The sequence below is a fragment of the Andrena cerasifolii genome, chromosome 6 (genome assembly GCF_050908995.1).
Source record: "Andrena cerasifolii isolate SP2316 chromosome 6, iyAndCera1_principal, whole genome shotgun sequence".
In the NCBI taxonomy this organism is placed as follows: Eukaryota; Metazoa; Arthropoda; class Insecta; order Hymenoptera; family Andrenidae; genus Andrena; species Andrena cerasifolii.
In genome coordinates, this window is record NC_135123.1 from 2,287,024 (window position 1) to 2,304,106 (window position 17,083).

At 34.9% G+C, this 17,083-nt stretch overlaps 1 protein-coding gene across 2 annotated transcripts; it reads left to right on the top strand.

The window, feature by feature from the left end:
• Positions 1-1,069: 1,069 nt before the first annotated feature.
• On the top strand, positions 1,070-16,831 carry Dnmt1a (DNA methyltransferase 1a). Of its 2 annotated transcripts, none has more exons than XR_013085474.1 (16): positions 1,070-1,282; positions 2,183-2,679; positions 2,769-3,132; positions 3,204-3,530; positions 5,904-6,056; positions 6,439-6,901; positions 6,980-7,170; positions 11,641-12,058; positions 12,169-12,492; positions 12,582-12,733; positions 12,811-13,145; positions 13,232-13,343; positions 13,445-13,594; positions 14,636-14,783; positions 14,879-15,119; positions 16,119-16,256. XR_013085474.1 is itself a non-coding variant. In XM_076814018.1 (16 exons), exons 2-16 carry the CDS (start codon positions 2,207-2,209, stop codon positions 16,473-16,475), a joined length of 4,227 nt encoding a protein of 1,408 aa, XP_076670133.1. In that variant the 5' UTR covers positions 1,072-1,282; positions 2,183-2,206; the 3' UTR covers positions 16,476-16,831. The 2 variants fall into 2 exon arrangements, 1 of the variants encoding a protein (XP_076670133.1); XM_076814018.1 differs by having other exon boundaries at positions 1,072-1,282; positions 14,636-14,802; positions 16,119-16,831.
• Positions 16,832-17,083: the final 252 nt, after the last annotated feature.

The following is a 17,083-nucleotide window of genomic DNA, read 5'->3' on the forward strand; positions in this document are numbered from 1 at the left end:
GCGTTAAATCCATAGGGAAAAGTAAGGTTGCGTTTCGTCCTAGGTCTGCCAGAGGACTCATCAGTGAGGCTATCCCTAGTGATCCTCTAGGGAGTGATCGGTATAACCGCAGTCATCTTGGAGAAAAACCGGAAATAAACATATCTATCTCTTTCTATCAGTATTTCTGTCTCTTTCTTTTTTTACAGTTTCTTTCTCTGTCTACTTCCGCTTTTGCTCCAAAATCGCGGCAACCAATCAGCGATGATACACGCTGTTCCGATCATTCCCTACAAGATCACTAACCGGTGTTGCGAGTTGCGATTCTCGCTCTAGCGGCGTTTAGCGCAAGCTCTTGGAGCGCGAAGTTCGAACTTTAAAGAGTTAAGGATGAAGTTTATTACATTTGAAATTTGTCTTCGCCTCCTTCCTTATCGCTCGAAAACAATGTATTAATTTAAAAAAAGAGGAATGAACGTACGAAGAAGCCTGTTTCTTCGCCTCGCAATTCATCATCGACGTTGTAAAAGCACGGACGTGTTACAATAAGCCCAACCTTTGATCAGTCTTTAAATATCTTTGTTCGTTACTTAATGGTTCCGGTTAATATTCAATAATTAAATTCAGTTCAGTTCAATAATCTTTATTTGGTTCAAAGTTATTCGTTACTAGTTTTCTTGTTCAATCAACTTCGCACGATTCGCGAGCAGTACCCTTTTGGGTTCCACGGACACCGGACCACATCGAGATTCCCATAAATAGTCAGAATTCCCAACCGGCCCCACAACACCGGTACAAGATGGCTGAAATTATTCCTTCCCTCCCCACGGAGATCTTCAACCCCCCGCGTACCGTCCTTTAGGTCCACGACTTTATGTATCGTCCTTTAGGTCCATGGGTCCATGAGAATTTCCCTCGGAGTCGCGCAAAAGAACCAGCAGAACCAGGCTTTATCACAAAAATCTCCATTAGATCTCATTTCGCAAGCCATTTCTAGTAATAGTAGAAATCTAAAGTTGGCAAGAATGTTCAAAAGCGGCGGTAAAACTGGGTAAAATGTTGACGCGCGAGAATAGCAAAAGGTCCCTTGTTTCTTGAAGGGCTGACGAGTTCACGCGAGTATAGTAACTGAATTATTTTGAACGAACTGAGTAAACACGAGGAGACAGTATTTTAAATAATCGATTTTAATTGCTCGCCACATTGTTTTAATGAAAAAGAGAAGTTTTATCTACGAAAAGTGTTCACTTGTTAGTTATTAATATACCGAAAGTTTGAAAAAATATTTGCAAAATTTACTTAGGTGAGTATTTCATTCCCTACAGTTAATAATAAATCCATGCTTAAATAGATATGGGTAGAATTATGCTTGGGTAGATGGGTTTAAAGTATGTTAGTAAATATCATTGTACATACTATGCTTAGAATAATAAATATCAAAACCTGTTTTTGCACGTTTCTATACTTGAATTTATACTTTTATTTCGGTGAAATAGTATCTAAGAATTTATTAGATTTATCAAGAAGTTATGGACTTAAGGGCCCATGAAATACTTTTCGATAACTCACGTGATGTGTTACTATAAGTTTGTTTACTTACAAGGGAACATCGCGATCCCGGACTCACCGATTGGAACGCAACTTTGTAGATTTTTAGAGTGACTCAAAACAAGAACAACGGTGTGTTTCATTTGGGCCCTATCGCCCTTTAAGGGGGTGAAAATTAACCTCAAAGTCAAATTGGCACTTCCACTTTGTCGCGTATAACTCTCGAAGTACAACAGACAGAAAAAAATGTTTCAAACAAAAGTTTAATGGTGCAATAAGCGCTACAAACTTGCGTTAACAAAATTTTGAAAAGAGTTTTTTTCGTCAGTTATATATTTTTTTTAACTCTTTTCAAAATTTTGTTAACGCAAGTTTGTAGCGCTTATTGCACCATTAAACTTTTGTTTGAAACATTTTTTTCTGTCTGTTGTACTTCGAGAGTTATACGCGAAAAAGTGGAAGTGCCAATTTGACTTTGAGGTTAGTTTTCACCCACTTAAAGGGCAATAGGGCCCAAATGAAAGACACTTGTTCTTGTTTCGAATCACTCTAAAAACCCACAAAGTTGCGTTCCAATTGGTGAGTCCGGGTTCGTGGTGTTCTTACAGCATCTTAAAAGCACAAATTAATCAAGAAAATATTTTTTAATAATCAGGATCTACAGAGTTTGGATATCACAATGCGACCCAGTAGTTCCAAATCGAATAAACATGGACTATCTATACTTGAAATGTTCGATAAACAGCTTGCTAAAAGGAAACGAACAGATCTGGAAGATAGCAATGAACAACAATTGCAAAAGTCACAAGACAATAAAATCGAAGATAATATATTGATAAAAAGTGAATACGATAGCATAAGTCAGAATCCACAAGTAAACGAGGAATGCTTAGTTGAGCAATTTGAAAAGAAAGTCAAAACCGAAGACGATGTAGTTATATCAAAATTTCAAATCAGACAGATAAATGTCGTTGAAAAATGTGAATATTGCCGTCAGAAATTGGACGAAGTAAAGCTTTATCCGGGTCATCCGAATGGCGCTATAGACGAAGACATTGCTTTAACCGATCCGAAACTATGTTTGTTTAGTGGAGATGAGTCATTTATTCATGAAAGCGACGAGCATCCTCAAAACAAATTAACTTATTTTAGGTAAGACTTTTCTGGTTGTAAATACTTTAATATATTTCGTAAACGGACTTCTATAATTTATATTGTGTCCCTTTGTTTGTGAATTTCAGTGTTTACGATAAAAATGGTCATTTGTGTCCGTTCGACGCTGGACTTATAGAAAAAAATGTCAAGCTATATTTTTCTGGATATATGAAGGCTATTTACGAAGAAGATACATCACCCGAGGGTGGAGTGCCAGCCAAAGATATGGGTCCGATAAATGAGTGGTACGTTTCTGGTTTTGATGGGGGTGAATTGGCTCTTATAGGCTTCAATACAGCATTTGCTGAATACGTTTTAATGGAGCCATCAAAAGCGTATGCTCCTTTCATGGATGCAGTTAAAGAAAAAATATACATGAGTAAATTGGTTATCGAAATTCTGTTAGATGAAATCAGCCCTAGCTACGAAGATTTGCTCGATAAGCTTCAAGTAATTAAAATGTTCTATTAAAGGTAATTCTGTGAATACAGTTTCGTACTAGAGCTGTGGAATCTTTGCAGATAGTAGTTCCACCTTTAGGGATGAGAAAGTTCACTGAAGATTCTTTATTGCGGCATGCACAATTCATATGCGATCAAGTATTATCATTTGACGAGTCCGCAGAATCCGAAGACAGCCTTCTTATTACAAATCCTTGCATGCGAGCATTGGCAAATCTTGCGGGCGTTACATTAGGGAAAAGAGCAGCATTGCGTCGAACGCAACGACGGGATCAGAAAGTTAAAAAGCCTACTTGGACCAAAGCGACTACGACGCAATTAGTTAGTAATATGTTCGAAAATATTTTCACGGACCAATTAGTTGAACACGATGATAAAATAAAAATGGTAAGCATTCATATTTATGGTAATTATTTAGAAGTTTTCTATCCTTACCGATTTCAACGATTTTTGGATATGTTGTCGGGGACACGATTCTGAACGACTTTTCCCTATACATGTTACTGCCGCTCGACCTTTGTTTCCGAGATATTCGCGAAAAACTGCTGCTACTACACAATGTATTCTGCCGTATTAGAGCTGTTCGAGTAGCTCGAAATTCGAGTCGAGCCGAGACTCGGTTTCCGATCCGAGCCGTGCGCTCGAAAGAACCGAGCGGCTGGAAACAATCGGGTGGCATCGAACGATCCGATGTACATACATTGTACACTGTACGCCGGACCTGCTCGCGTGTTCGGATCGTTCGAGCCACCAGATTTTTTTCAGCCGCTCGGTTCTTTCGAGCGCTCAGCTCGGCTCGGTTATTCGAACCGAGTATATCCCGGCTCGCTTTTTCCGAGTATTCGAACAGCTGTATGCCGTATACACTTAGTCGAAAAAGTCTCCATACAGTAGGGTAAACCAACCAGTAATTGACCGCAAACCAGTGAATGACCATTAGGCAAAGAAATCTAAATTATAAATTTAAACATTATAATATGTTTATAAATGGAGTGTAATTGCACTTTTAATGTCCTATATTTTTAGTTACGCGTATTAAGCAAACATTAATAAGTACAATTCTGATTAAAAGTATGTGGTCATTTACTGGGCTTCTACACGTTTTGCATTTTATAATTTTTTTTTTTAAATTACGATAAGAATAAGTAATCATTTTTATAGAAATTTCAAGAAAAATAAATTTAAATGCAATTTCAACCGTTGTTTTGTTGTTATACATAAATATATTCAAGTATTCATCTCAAAGGTCCATAGATTCAACAATTCGGTCATTCACTGGTTGGTTTACCCTACCGTATTTGAACTTCAACTATGTATAAGTAAAAAAGTATACTTGATATCAAAATTTTTAATGTATTATTTAATGTATTAATTAACTTCCATTAACTCATATACACGCACTTATGTAAATCCTATAATTAGTTTTGCTACACTCAAATGTTGAATACAAAGGGTGCGTCAAATAAATTTCCGTACACTATCATAAAAGTTCGTCCAATAAGTCTCCGTACACCTAACTTATACTATTTAAATGGTTTATAATTTTATTTTACGTGGTAGTAAATGAATAATTCTTCTGCAATTATTTTTTTAATTGTCTTTTTTATTCATGTGGCAAAATCTATTATCATATGATTATTATTTAACAAGAACATTAAATATATAGATTTATTAATCTATATTTCTGTTTTTTTTTTGTTCCTGTACGGAGATTTTTTTTGTTCTGAACTGATTATATTTGCATATATATTTAATTTTCTTGTTAAATAATAATCATATGATAATAGCTTTTGCCACATGAATAAAAAAGACAATTAAAAAAATAATTGCAGATGAATTATTCATTTACTACCACGTAAAATGAAATTATTAACCATTTAAATAGTATGAGTTAGGTGTACGGAGACTTATTTGACGAACTTTTATGATAGTGTACGGAAACTTATTTGACGCTATATCCATTCGCTTTGTATTCAACATTTAAGTATACCAAAACTAATTATAGGATTTACCTAAGTGCATGTATATGAGTTAATGGAAGCACGCACTTTTAAATAATACATTGAAAATTTTGATATCAAGTATACTTTTTTAGTTATACATAGTTGAAATTCAAATATGGTACTGTACGGAGACTGTTTTGACTGACTGTACCTACCTACAGTACACGTCCGTGGCAGTGTATGCGCCAGCATGGGACAAAACAAATGACGAAGCTGACCTTCGTTTCGGAGATATTTGCGAAAAACTTCTTTTGACTTATTCCGACGCAACGCATTCCACTTTCCAACTTGTCCCGGGTATTAGTATTGGTTGGGGCTAGATTAGCGCTCGCGGGCGCGTAAAGCATGATAGCAAACCGATATGAGTCGGAGTGTTGACGGGCATCCGCAAGTTTCAGGTTCAAATCTCTAAACTCACATCAGTCCGCTATCATGCTTTACGCGCTCCCGCACTAATCTAGCCCCAACCAATACTAATACCCGGGACAAGTTGGAAAGTGGAATGCGTTGCGTCGGAATAAATCAACAGAAGTTTTTCGCAAATATCTCGAAAACGAAGGTCGTGCGGCGGTAAAATGTATAGGAAAAAGTTGTTCAGAATCTTGATCTTGATAACATATCCAAAAATCATTGAAATCGGTGAGGATGGAAAACTTCTAAATAATTACCGCATTTATGATACCTTTTAGTCGATAAAAGCTCATAGACATTTTCATATAAATTTTGTGCTTATTTCATCTTTTCATCGTATTTACAGGGACCTAAGAGACAGAAGTGTGGAGTATGTGAAAATTGCCAGCAACCGGATTGTGGGCTTTGTAATTCCTGCAAAGATATGATCAAGTTTGGAGGAACTGGAAGAAGTAAGCAGGGTTGCATTAGAAGACGATGTCCGAACATGGCTATTCAAGTACAAACAAATTTTTTTAAAAACACAATTCATTAGTTGCCCGGGGGTGATTACTAACTCGGTTGGAGGCGCTACTGGGTAAAATTTACCACAGAGGCGCTAGTTGCGTAAATATGAAGACTGTTTTGAGTTTTCGTTACAATTTTTTAAAGAACTTTAATAGAGATTTTAAGATATTTCAAAAATTTTGTTTGATTCTTAAAACACTGTACTTTAACATGAAAAATTACAAAGTTAAAAAATATATATTCTGAAACCGTGGTCTTTTACGTTTCAATTTTGGGTATTTTTGACCCGGTAGCGACAACCTGTGTTACAATATGGGGTGCGCCTCCCGCCGGGTTAAACTCGTTCGTAACAAAAGCTCTGTATTCTCATTTAGGAAGCGAATGATTCTGATCCAGAAAATGAAGAACAATACGAAGCTTTGTTAGAAAATAAGAAAATGAAAGACGAAGAAAGTAACAAGAAAGTTTTCAAACAGCTGAAAAAAAACATCTCGTGGATAGGGGATCAAATTGCTGCTGACAACCAAAAGACTTATTATAAATCTGTTAGAGTGGACGATGAAGAGATACAATCCAATGATTATGTACTTGTTGAGCCAAAAAACCCAGCAATTTCGTTACATGTTGCCAAAGTTATTTATATGTGGGAAAATAAAAATGGTGCAAAACAATTTCATGCAAATTGGTTTTATAGAGGAAGTGATACTATTCTTGGAGAAACATCAGATCCTATAGAATTATTTTTAAGCGACGAGTGTGATGATGTGCCGCTTCAATCAGTTAGATCAAAATGTACCGTTATTTTTAAAAAAGTACCAGAGGATTGGGCTCAATTAGGTAATCAGTCAATAATACAGAGTTTAGCATGAACCTGCGAAAAATGATATCTTTACATTCATGTATTTCGTACTATAGGTAATACGAATGAAGACCAGATAAAAGATACAGATGGAAAAACATTTTTCTATCAGAAGCACTATGTACCTGAAACAGCTAGATTCCAAGATCCTTTGCCTGATGCAGAATGTGTTCGTAAAAAAACTAGTCATCGGTTTTGTTCTGCTTGTGTCCGTTTGATAACATTAGAACAGTTTAACACGCCAAAGGTATGTAACATTAATGTGTTCGTTCACAATTATTGTCTTTAATATGTATATGCAAAGGTGAGTGAAATATTTTTACAAAGAGTTTAATAACACTAGTTTACATACTACTATTTTTTTCTTATGTAAAATGGCCCGCTGATTCCGGAAATAAGGTCTAAAAAAATTCCTATGGATACGTTTTCGAGATATCGACAGGTGAACTTTTTACGTGTCTGTCAAAAAAGTGGTCCCACTTAATTGCGAATATCTCGTGTTGCGAATGACTGATATGGTCGATCATTATATCAAATCAAAGATAATTGAATCACCAACAAATGTTCCTGACGAAATTTTCAAATGGGTTCAGTAGTTCGGGTGAATTCGATGAAAAAATGTGAAAAAGTCCTTTTTTTCTACCGACATTGAAATCGACAATTCGTTTAATCGTCTGGGAAAAATCGAAATCCCAAAAATGGGCCGAGTTTCTCAGTGCTTACGTTGAGTCTGCACTTTAACGAAGAAAGCGAGCTACTACTGAAGATTATCTATGGATAAATACCGAAGCTAGAGGCAATTGTGTGAAAACACTAAAATTTAATTTTTTCTTGGTTTTGGTGTTTTTTTCCATTTTATTGCGTTATTTCAATTTTAATTAATTCTGTACATTTGTTCAAGTATTTTGTTAGTGTACATATGTGTGTTTTAGAAATAGTTCTGGCTCTTTTTTGTCTTTTGTTCGTTTTGGGATTCGTTTCTCTTATGAGGAACCAAATATAATCTTCCATCATAGTCTCATCCCAAAATCCATGATACCGCCGCTTAATAGCCTTCATATTCTGATGGAATCTCTCTTCGTGTTCATCATTTACTTACGTCACTAAGATTCTCCGGGACAAATTCAAGTGAAAAAGGAAGAAATGGATCTTCAGGGACATATTTACGCCTGTTGGAAAAATAAAAAAAAATGAAAGCCATACAAAAGAAATTGAACTACGAGTAGAAATATATAAAAAAAATTATGTTAAACGATTTTATTCAAAATGCTTCGCGATTTTATTTAAACTGAAAAAACACCATCGAAATTGTAGTACAAGAAAATAATTATTTTTTAGTTTTTAGTGCATTTTTATTATTTCTAAAACACACACATGTTAGCAAAATACTTGAAAAATTGTGCAAAATGAATTAAAATTGAAATAACAATAAAAATGAAAAAAAAAAACAGAAAACGAGAAAAAAATGTAATTTTAATGTTTTCACACAATTGTCTCTAGCTTCGGTATTTATCCATAGATATCTTTCAGTACTAGCTCGTTTTCTTCGTAAAAGTGCAGACTCAACGTAAAAAATGAGAAACTGGGCCCATTGTAGCGATTAAGATTTTTCCCAGAAGATTAAATGAATTGTCGATCTCAACTTCGGTCGAGAAAAATGACTTTTTTCACATATTTCCATCGATTTCACCTGAATTACTGAAGCGATTTAAAAATTATGTCAGGTACATTTGTTGGTGATTCAATTATCTTTAATTTGATATAATTTTCGGTCAAATCGGACATTCGCAACACGAGATATTCGCAATTAAGTGGGACTACCTTTTTGACAGACAGGTAAAAAGTTCACCTGTCGATATCTCGAAAACGTATCCATAGAAAATTTTTTGGTCCTTATTTTCGAAATCAGCGGGCCATTTTATATAAGAAAAAAACAGTGACAGCTGCTGGGCAAAATGGCTGTAAACTAGTGTAATTATTTAAATACTATTCACGTTTGAGAGCAAAGTAGTGTAATTGTGTGTAGATGAATGTTAAAAGTACTTAACGCTAATTAATGTGCTTTTCAGAAAATTATTTTACAATAAGGTTTAAGAAATTTCCTGGTATCATATATCATTTGTTTTTCTATTTGTAGTTATTTATTATGAAAGCTAAGAATGCTACCTCTTTAACAGAAGATTAAAATGAGTCATTTTATTGCCTACCAGTTTAATAATTTGTTCATTGCGATTTATTAGTATCTTCTTAACATATATTTGATATTTAAAATTAATCTTATAAAATACACATTATGATTTATAAAGTTGTAATGTGATTAATATTGTTTTAAAGGATGTGGTATAGATGTGTATGTGGAAAGTGTTGGCATGATATGCGTACCTATTTAAATTAATTATGCTTATGTTCAACTCCAGTACAAATGAAACATGAAAGTTATAGTCACACGTTATGCGAAATGTTTCTGTACTCTATAATTTAATTTTACCTACCGATTCATTTTGGGTTGATACAATTTTGGTACTCTTATGTGACCGCCGCAAATATGTAATTGCAATATATAAGTACCTAGTGCATAGTTTCCGCCACTTATTAGTAGGTACAATTAAAAGTATCATTTAAGGGGGAACACCACTGTGACGGCCGGAAAAGTAAGCCATTTCTAAGAATTTTTTTTCAGGAATAATTTACAGTTTTCAGAGAAAAATTTTATTACGTACCTTTCGTATGCTGTCTTAAGAGACTATACAAAAAAAAATAGGAAAACATCCATAAATTTTAATATATTATTTAATCTTTTAGACCCCTTCACGCGAGCTGATCGAAGGTGTAATTATGGAACAACAGGTCCGAAATCAAATTTTATTTTTTGTTTTTAAAAACTATATGAGTGTAGTTTCCGTTGTACGTGCCGATTTCTTAAACAAATTATTTTTGTAAAAATGGTCCGCTTTTGAAGAAAAGTTTCGAAAATCCGCGAATAAGATAGACAGCTTTTCGAGCGTATTTCAAAAAATTTATTTTCAATCAAAGAATCCGTACGTACAACGGAAACTACACTCATGCAATTTATAACAAAAAAAAAGAAATTTGATTTCGGACCTGCTGCTCCATAATTACACATTCGAACAGCGCGTGTGAGGGGTCTAGAAGATTAATTAATATATATTAAAATTTATGGATGTTTTCCTATTTTTTTTTGTATAGTCTCTTAAGACAGCGTACTAAAGGTAGGTAATCAAAATTTTCTATGAAAACTATAAATTATTCCTGAAAAAAATCTTAAAAATAGCTTACTTTTCCGGCCGTCACAGTGGTGTTTTTCCCCTGAATAATATAGAAATCGTAGTAATCTTTATTTCGGCATTGCTGCCAAGAAAGAGACTCGGTTTTACATATCTAATAACTCAAAAATCCTGCTTCTTCAGACTATCTCTCTCATACCGAATTCGGTACCTCGCACTGACTCTGCACTGGTGCCAGAAAATGACTTGGATTGATTGTTTCTGATAGAAACGAAGATAGCTGTATAAGAATCAACCAATCGAAGTCATTTTTTGGCACTAGTGCAGAGTCAGTAGGAGTTACTAAATTCGGTATCAGAGTTCCCTCACACACCTTCCACTTCTCTGTCTTTGGTCTCGTCTACCCCCACTCACTGTACTATTTTTTCCTAATTTTATTTATAACCCCTCCCAAACATTTGCATTTTTACTGTGTTTCTTATTGCACTATCCTTTAGAACTGTTTCTTCTTATATCTTATTTTCTGCGTTTTATACCTCCCTCCCTCCTTTTCCTTTCCAGTTCCCTACACTATTCCACCACTTCCTCTTTGACCTCCTATGCGAATATCTCTCGTTCCTTCAGTGCTGTTCTATTAAGTTTTTCACATTCCAATATTAGGTGTCGTAACACCCCCCTTGCATAGCATACAACACACTTCCTTGCTTCTTGACTCTCCCCCAGTTATCTCTATTATTTTTTTCCAGATTTCGACACCTAGCCCTTGCCTTTAATTTTTGCATCCCCTTCTTCTCTTCTATGCCTAGATACTTTGGTAACTGCGTGTGCGATTCAATCTCCTTGTACCTCTCTCTTATTATTTGTATTTTGTTTTTCCTGTGTTATTTACACGGGATGGCGGCGTTTCAAGCATTTTGTTTATTATTGCTTAACGAACATTTCATTCCATTTTTAGTCATTTCCATTTTTTCCCACCTCTCTCTTTCGGGTCCCAGCAGCAGCAGCGCACCGGGGGAAAGTGGTCACCCATCTTTCCCCAGTACACCGCCCCGTGACGCTTAACTTCGGTGATCTAACGAGAACCGGTGTATTCATCACGGCTACGGCCGCTGGTACCTCTTATTATATTTCGCCTCTTGTATTTTTCCATGCAGTGCTTGTCTATCTATTTCAATCTCTCTTTCCTTCAATTTTTCACTCATCTTTTCTCCTCTTCCTTTCAGTTCTTCTATTCCTACCTAGCTATGTCCACTTTCATTGATACATCTTACTCTTTGCTTTCCCCATTCAGTTGCCATCTGACTTTTAATCTTCTCCTCCGCGCACCTGCTCAGTAACGGCTTCCTTATACTCCCCTCTACCTTTTCCTCAAATCTAACTGCCCTATTCACTGATCTCACCTTGAATTTATTTCTCAGTGTTTCCTTCCTTACTAATAATATAGTAATAATGCGTATTTTTTCTATTTTAAGGTATATGAACGAATTGAAGAGAAAAGTAGTAGAGAAGTTATTTATGGAGCAATAAAGTACAAGGGTGAAGAATATAGAGTTGGCGCAGCTGTGTTTTTACAGCCAGAAACTTTCAAATCAAAATATAAAATTATTCGCCAAGATGCTCCAAAGGTGAAAAAGGAAGACGTAGATGATAATATGTATCCTGAATTTTACAGAAAATCTTCTGATCATATAAAGGGTTCAAATTTTGACACACCCGATCCTTTCTGCATAGGATACATAAATACAATATATGCCAATACAAATGACTTGATAGTTCCACCTTGTGATATTAATATTAAAATAAACAAATTGTATAGACCAGAAGATACGCACAGAGAATCTACATTAATGGAGCAAACAGACCTAAATATGGTTTATTGGACCGATGAAGGTACATTATGTAATTACTCCACAGTTAGTAAAAGTATAGCTACTTGATTTTATTTCACTGCAAATGTAATACGTTCGATATATTTGACGCTATGAAATACGATTTTATAGTGTGCACTGTAAAATTTACTCAAGTCGCTGGTAAATGCTATCTTACTTATTCGGAAAATTTGAATCAACCTGTCGATGAGTGGGCTGCTGCTGGACCATATCGATTTTATTTCAATGAAGCTTATAACGTACAAGAAAAAACGTTTGATGAACCACCCTACCGTGCTATTAGCATTGGTAAGTCCGATAAAGGGAAAGGTAATTTGAAGTTGAAGAGCAAAAAAACGGAAGAGAGTGAAAAAAGATCATTCGTTAATAAGCCTATTGAATATAAAACAATAACAAAGAAATTGAGAACGTTGGATGTGTTCGCTGGTTGCGGGGGTATGTGCCGTATTACATTTCTCATCGTACGATTTTCTTGTTACTCGAATATTTATTTCAGAAAGAATACTTATCTTTGTGTTGTATAGGGTTGTCCGAAGGCTTCCACCAAGCTGGTATAGCTGAAACTCTTTGGGCTATTGAAAAAGAAGAACCAGCTGCTAATGCATATCGGTTGAATAATCCTAATGCAACGGTATTTACAGACGACTGTAATACGTTATTGAAGAGTGTTATGGACGTTAGTATAATTAATTTAGTACCTCCTGATAGTTTTTGTTATTACTGCTATTGTAATCGGTGTGATGTACATTTTAGGGTCAAACGACAAACGAAATTGGCCAAAAGCTTCCTCAAAAAGGCCAAGTAGAATTATTGTGCGGTGGTCCACCGTGTCAAGGTTTTAGTGGCATGAATCGTTTCAATTCGCGGCAGTATTCTTTATTTAAAAACTCCTTAGTTGTCTCATATTTATCATATTGTGACTACTATAGGCCCAAGTTTTTTGTGATGGAAAATGTTAGAAATTTTGTATCTTTTAAAAAAAGTATGATACTAAAATTAACATTGAGGTGCCTAATTCGCATGGGCTATCAATGTACATTTGGGATCCTTCAGGCTGGAAACTATGGAGTACCTCAAACAAGACGAAGGTTCGTTTTAATTCTCAGTATAATTATATTCCTATCATAATGTACCATTTACCACTTTATGAGCTTTACTTTGTCGCGTAATGTAGAATGATAATACTGGCTGCTGCACCTGGACAAACGCTTCCTAACTATCCCGAACCCACGCATGTATTTAGTAAACGTGCATGTCAATTAAGTGTGTTAGTCGATTCTAAAAAGGTAAATAATAGTTGTCTCTATTATGTACGTATATCAATATATACGGAACATATGTTTACAATTTTTAAATATATTACTTCAATTATTAAATACATTTTCAGTATAATTCAAATTGTACTTGGGTGGAATCAGCACCATTTAGAACAATTAGTGTGAAGGACGCAATGTCTGATTTACCAGACATTAAAAACGGATGGAATAAGGAAGAAATGCCATATGACAGCGAACCAATGTCACACTTCCAAAGAAAGGTAAGAAAGTTTACCTTAATGAAGATTAAAATATTTCAATGAAATTTAAGGGATCGTTTCGGTTAGACGGGGTGAAGAAATCGAATTTTTTATAAACATTTTTCGAAAGTACATATCCTCAAGAATGTACAGTTAAATTTTCATGGAAAAATTACGAATTATTTTAGCTTCTACAAAGCTTTTAGCTTCTTCACTCTATAGATGAAAACCAGAGTTAGGAGCAATGGGGCCGCAGTGATGGAGGGGGAAACACCTACAGGAGCGGTGGTAATGTGTGCGTGACTGACGCAGGCGCAGTTCATGACACATAACCACCACTCCTGTAGATGTTTCCCTCTGCATTCACTGCGGCCCCATCGCTCCTAACTCTGATGAAAACTTTGAACGCGTTTTTCCCGAAACGTCATTTTTTCACATCGTGAAGATAAAATCTCAAAATCTATCGAACCGATTGCTTTATAAATTTTACTGCTTATTCTGCATACCTATGAATCTCGCAGGGACTACAACCAAGTATTTTCATTGAGTCTATCCTACTTTTAAAATCGAAAATAGCAAAAGAAAAAAGCCGAAAAACATTTTTCTTGCATTTTGCCCGCCCATTTTAAGGTGCGTCTCCACCAGCGTTCGCGAACTGTTAACTAAATTTAACAAAATTTAGTTGCTCCAAAAAAAATTACATAAAAAAAATCGAATTTAATGTCAACTAAATTTTCTGCAATTTAAACCCCTCGGTCAATTACCTATTCCCGCCCGGTGCTGTTTCGCAAGCGAGAAGCGCTCGCCCGGTCGCCGCCCGGCGGTCGCGTCCCGATCTACTATTATTTAAAAATCATAATTTTAAAAAAATAAAAAAAACGGTAGAACCTTCCTCTCGCCAAGGCGAACAAAGTGATGTAACACACTTGTGCGTACAGTTCATATTTAATGAGAAACCGCATTTCAAAATATACAACTTCAATTTTATATAATAGTATAGATTATCTTTTATAAGTTTTATTTTTCATATGTATTTCTAAGTTTAAAATTCTATTTTTATAGGTGAGGGGATACCAGTATCAATCTCTACTGCAAGATCATATATGTAAGAAAATGGCACCGCTAGTAGAAACTAGAATAGCTCACATTCCAATTGCTAGTGGCTCTGACTGGCGTGATTTACCAAACATTGCTGTAAGATTAAGCGATGGTACTTATTCCAACAAGTTGTACGTACATCATACACTTCTTGTTATTTCTTACGTGTTTCAAATTGTTATTGTATACTTTTCAATCTCATTTAAGAGAGTACACACATGATGACAAAAAGGCCGGAAAAAGTTTCACAGGAGCATATCGTGGTGTATGTAGCTGTTCTATGGGAAAACCATGTGATCCTACAGACAGACAATTTAATACTATGATTCCATGGTGTCTACCACATACAGGCAATCGTCATAATCATTGGGCAGGCTTATATGGTAGATTAGAATGGGACGGATTTTTCAGCACAACTATTACAAACCCTGAACCTATGGGAAAACAGGTATACAAGCGGAAGTTTGTTTAGTTTCCAATATGTTAGCGACTTATTGAACAGAATATTTATTTAAGGGGTCATTCTGGTTAGACGGTTTGAAAAAATCGATTTTTGTTTTTAACATTTTTCGAAAGTACATATCCTCAAGAATGTACTGCTAAATTTTCATTGAAAAATTCCAATTATTCTAGCTTCTACATAGGCATTTTGTAGGGAGCGCATAGGTTGGGCCTCTATAGATGAAAACTTTGAACGCGTTTTTCTCGGAACGTCATTTTTTCACATGGTGCAGGTAAAATCTCAAAATCTATCGAACCGATTGCTTTATAAAATGAACTGCTTATTCTGCGCACCTATGCCTCTGGCCAATACTACAACCAAGTATTTCTGTTGAGTCTAACCTACTTTTAAAATCGAAAATAGCACAGAAAACTATTTTGCCCGACATTTTGTTAATTTTAAGGATAAATCATTTATTCTAGTACGGGCCATAGCGATAGCCATACTGATCAAAAATCTGTTTGTATTTTTGGCTTCAGATAAGTCCAAATGCTGAAATCACCTGCACGAGCGAGGCATGAATTTTTAAACATGTCATCAAAATCGCCTTCAAAACCGTTTTAAAAGCAATAATTTTATTACTTTTATATTTTTTATTTATTATAGAAATGTAGTTTAATCAATAGAAAAAAGTTTTATTCCATTACTATAATTCCTGTCTTCGCAATAAATTCCTGAAAATCGCTGAATTTATCGCGCCGCTAACCAGAATGGCCCCTTGATATTGTATTTTTAGAAAGTAAGTTTAAAGATTTATTATTTGTTCATAATCTCACAAGTAATATTTTTAGCCATTATGTGTGAAGGAAGTACAGCTTCTAAAATATATCTTACCTGTAAATTTTAAAACTGGATGAAATCTTTTTGAACATATTTTTACTCATCTCTTCACAGTAAAATAATATTTGCAAAATGTATAGTTTACGAGTTAATTCGTTTTTCCAGGGTCGCGTATTACATCCAGTACAAACTCGGGTAGTAAGTGTACGCGAATGTGCAAGATCTCAAGGATTTCCAGACTCTTTTCTCTTTTACGGTACCATACTTGATAAACACCGACAAGTTGGAAATGCAGTTCCTCCTTCTCTTGCAGCAGCTGTTGGACATGAAATAAGGAAATGCATACGAAACGAAAGCGCGTCAGGCGAGATATATATGCACGCGGAATTAAAAATTAATTGCGCTAAATCCGATATAAATGACAAAAATTCTGCAGAAGAGATTAAAAGAATTGTAGATGTGAATGATGCAAGTCCGAGTGTGAGTACTGAAAGGAAAAACCTTATCTGTGATTCAGTTTGATTGTGAGCAATCAACTGTCGTTATCAGTGATGCAGCTATACAAATAGTTTTACCTGTTATTCTGTTTCTCTGCTTTTTAAATTAGTATTAATCATTCTCTCGATGCATAAGCGTTAAATATGTTAATAGTGTCTTACAAAGGTATTTACTGAATGTGTGTTGTATTCGTCAAGTATGGATCTATAAACATGTACAATTTTTTAGTACTTTTTTTAGATTGTCCATTTATATTATAATTTACACTAGAATAGTAATCATTTTATAAATACACTTTTGATAAAAGTTTGAAAAGGGCATAAATGTACAAAATAGTTCTAACATTTTTTAAATAAAACTTGTACTCTGATGTTTCTTAATATTTGTTTTAATTGCATCTAATTATAGATGCATCTAAGATAGAATTAGTTGAATAATTTGGAAATTATTATATACGGTACGTACAGTAGTCGGATATTAAAAATTTAATATCCGCTGATTTTGGGAATTTCCGCGATTCTCGACCCTATTCTGCGATCTTTAAGCGTTTATAGCTCAGAGCAACGTTACCCGATTTTCATGAAATTTTAGACACGTATACAACTTACTTCAATCTACAAACGGGTTTTTTG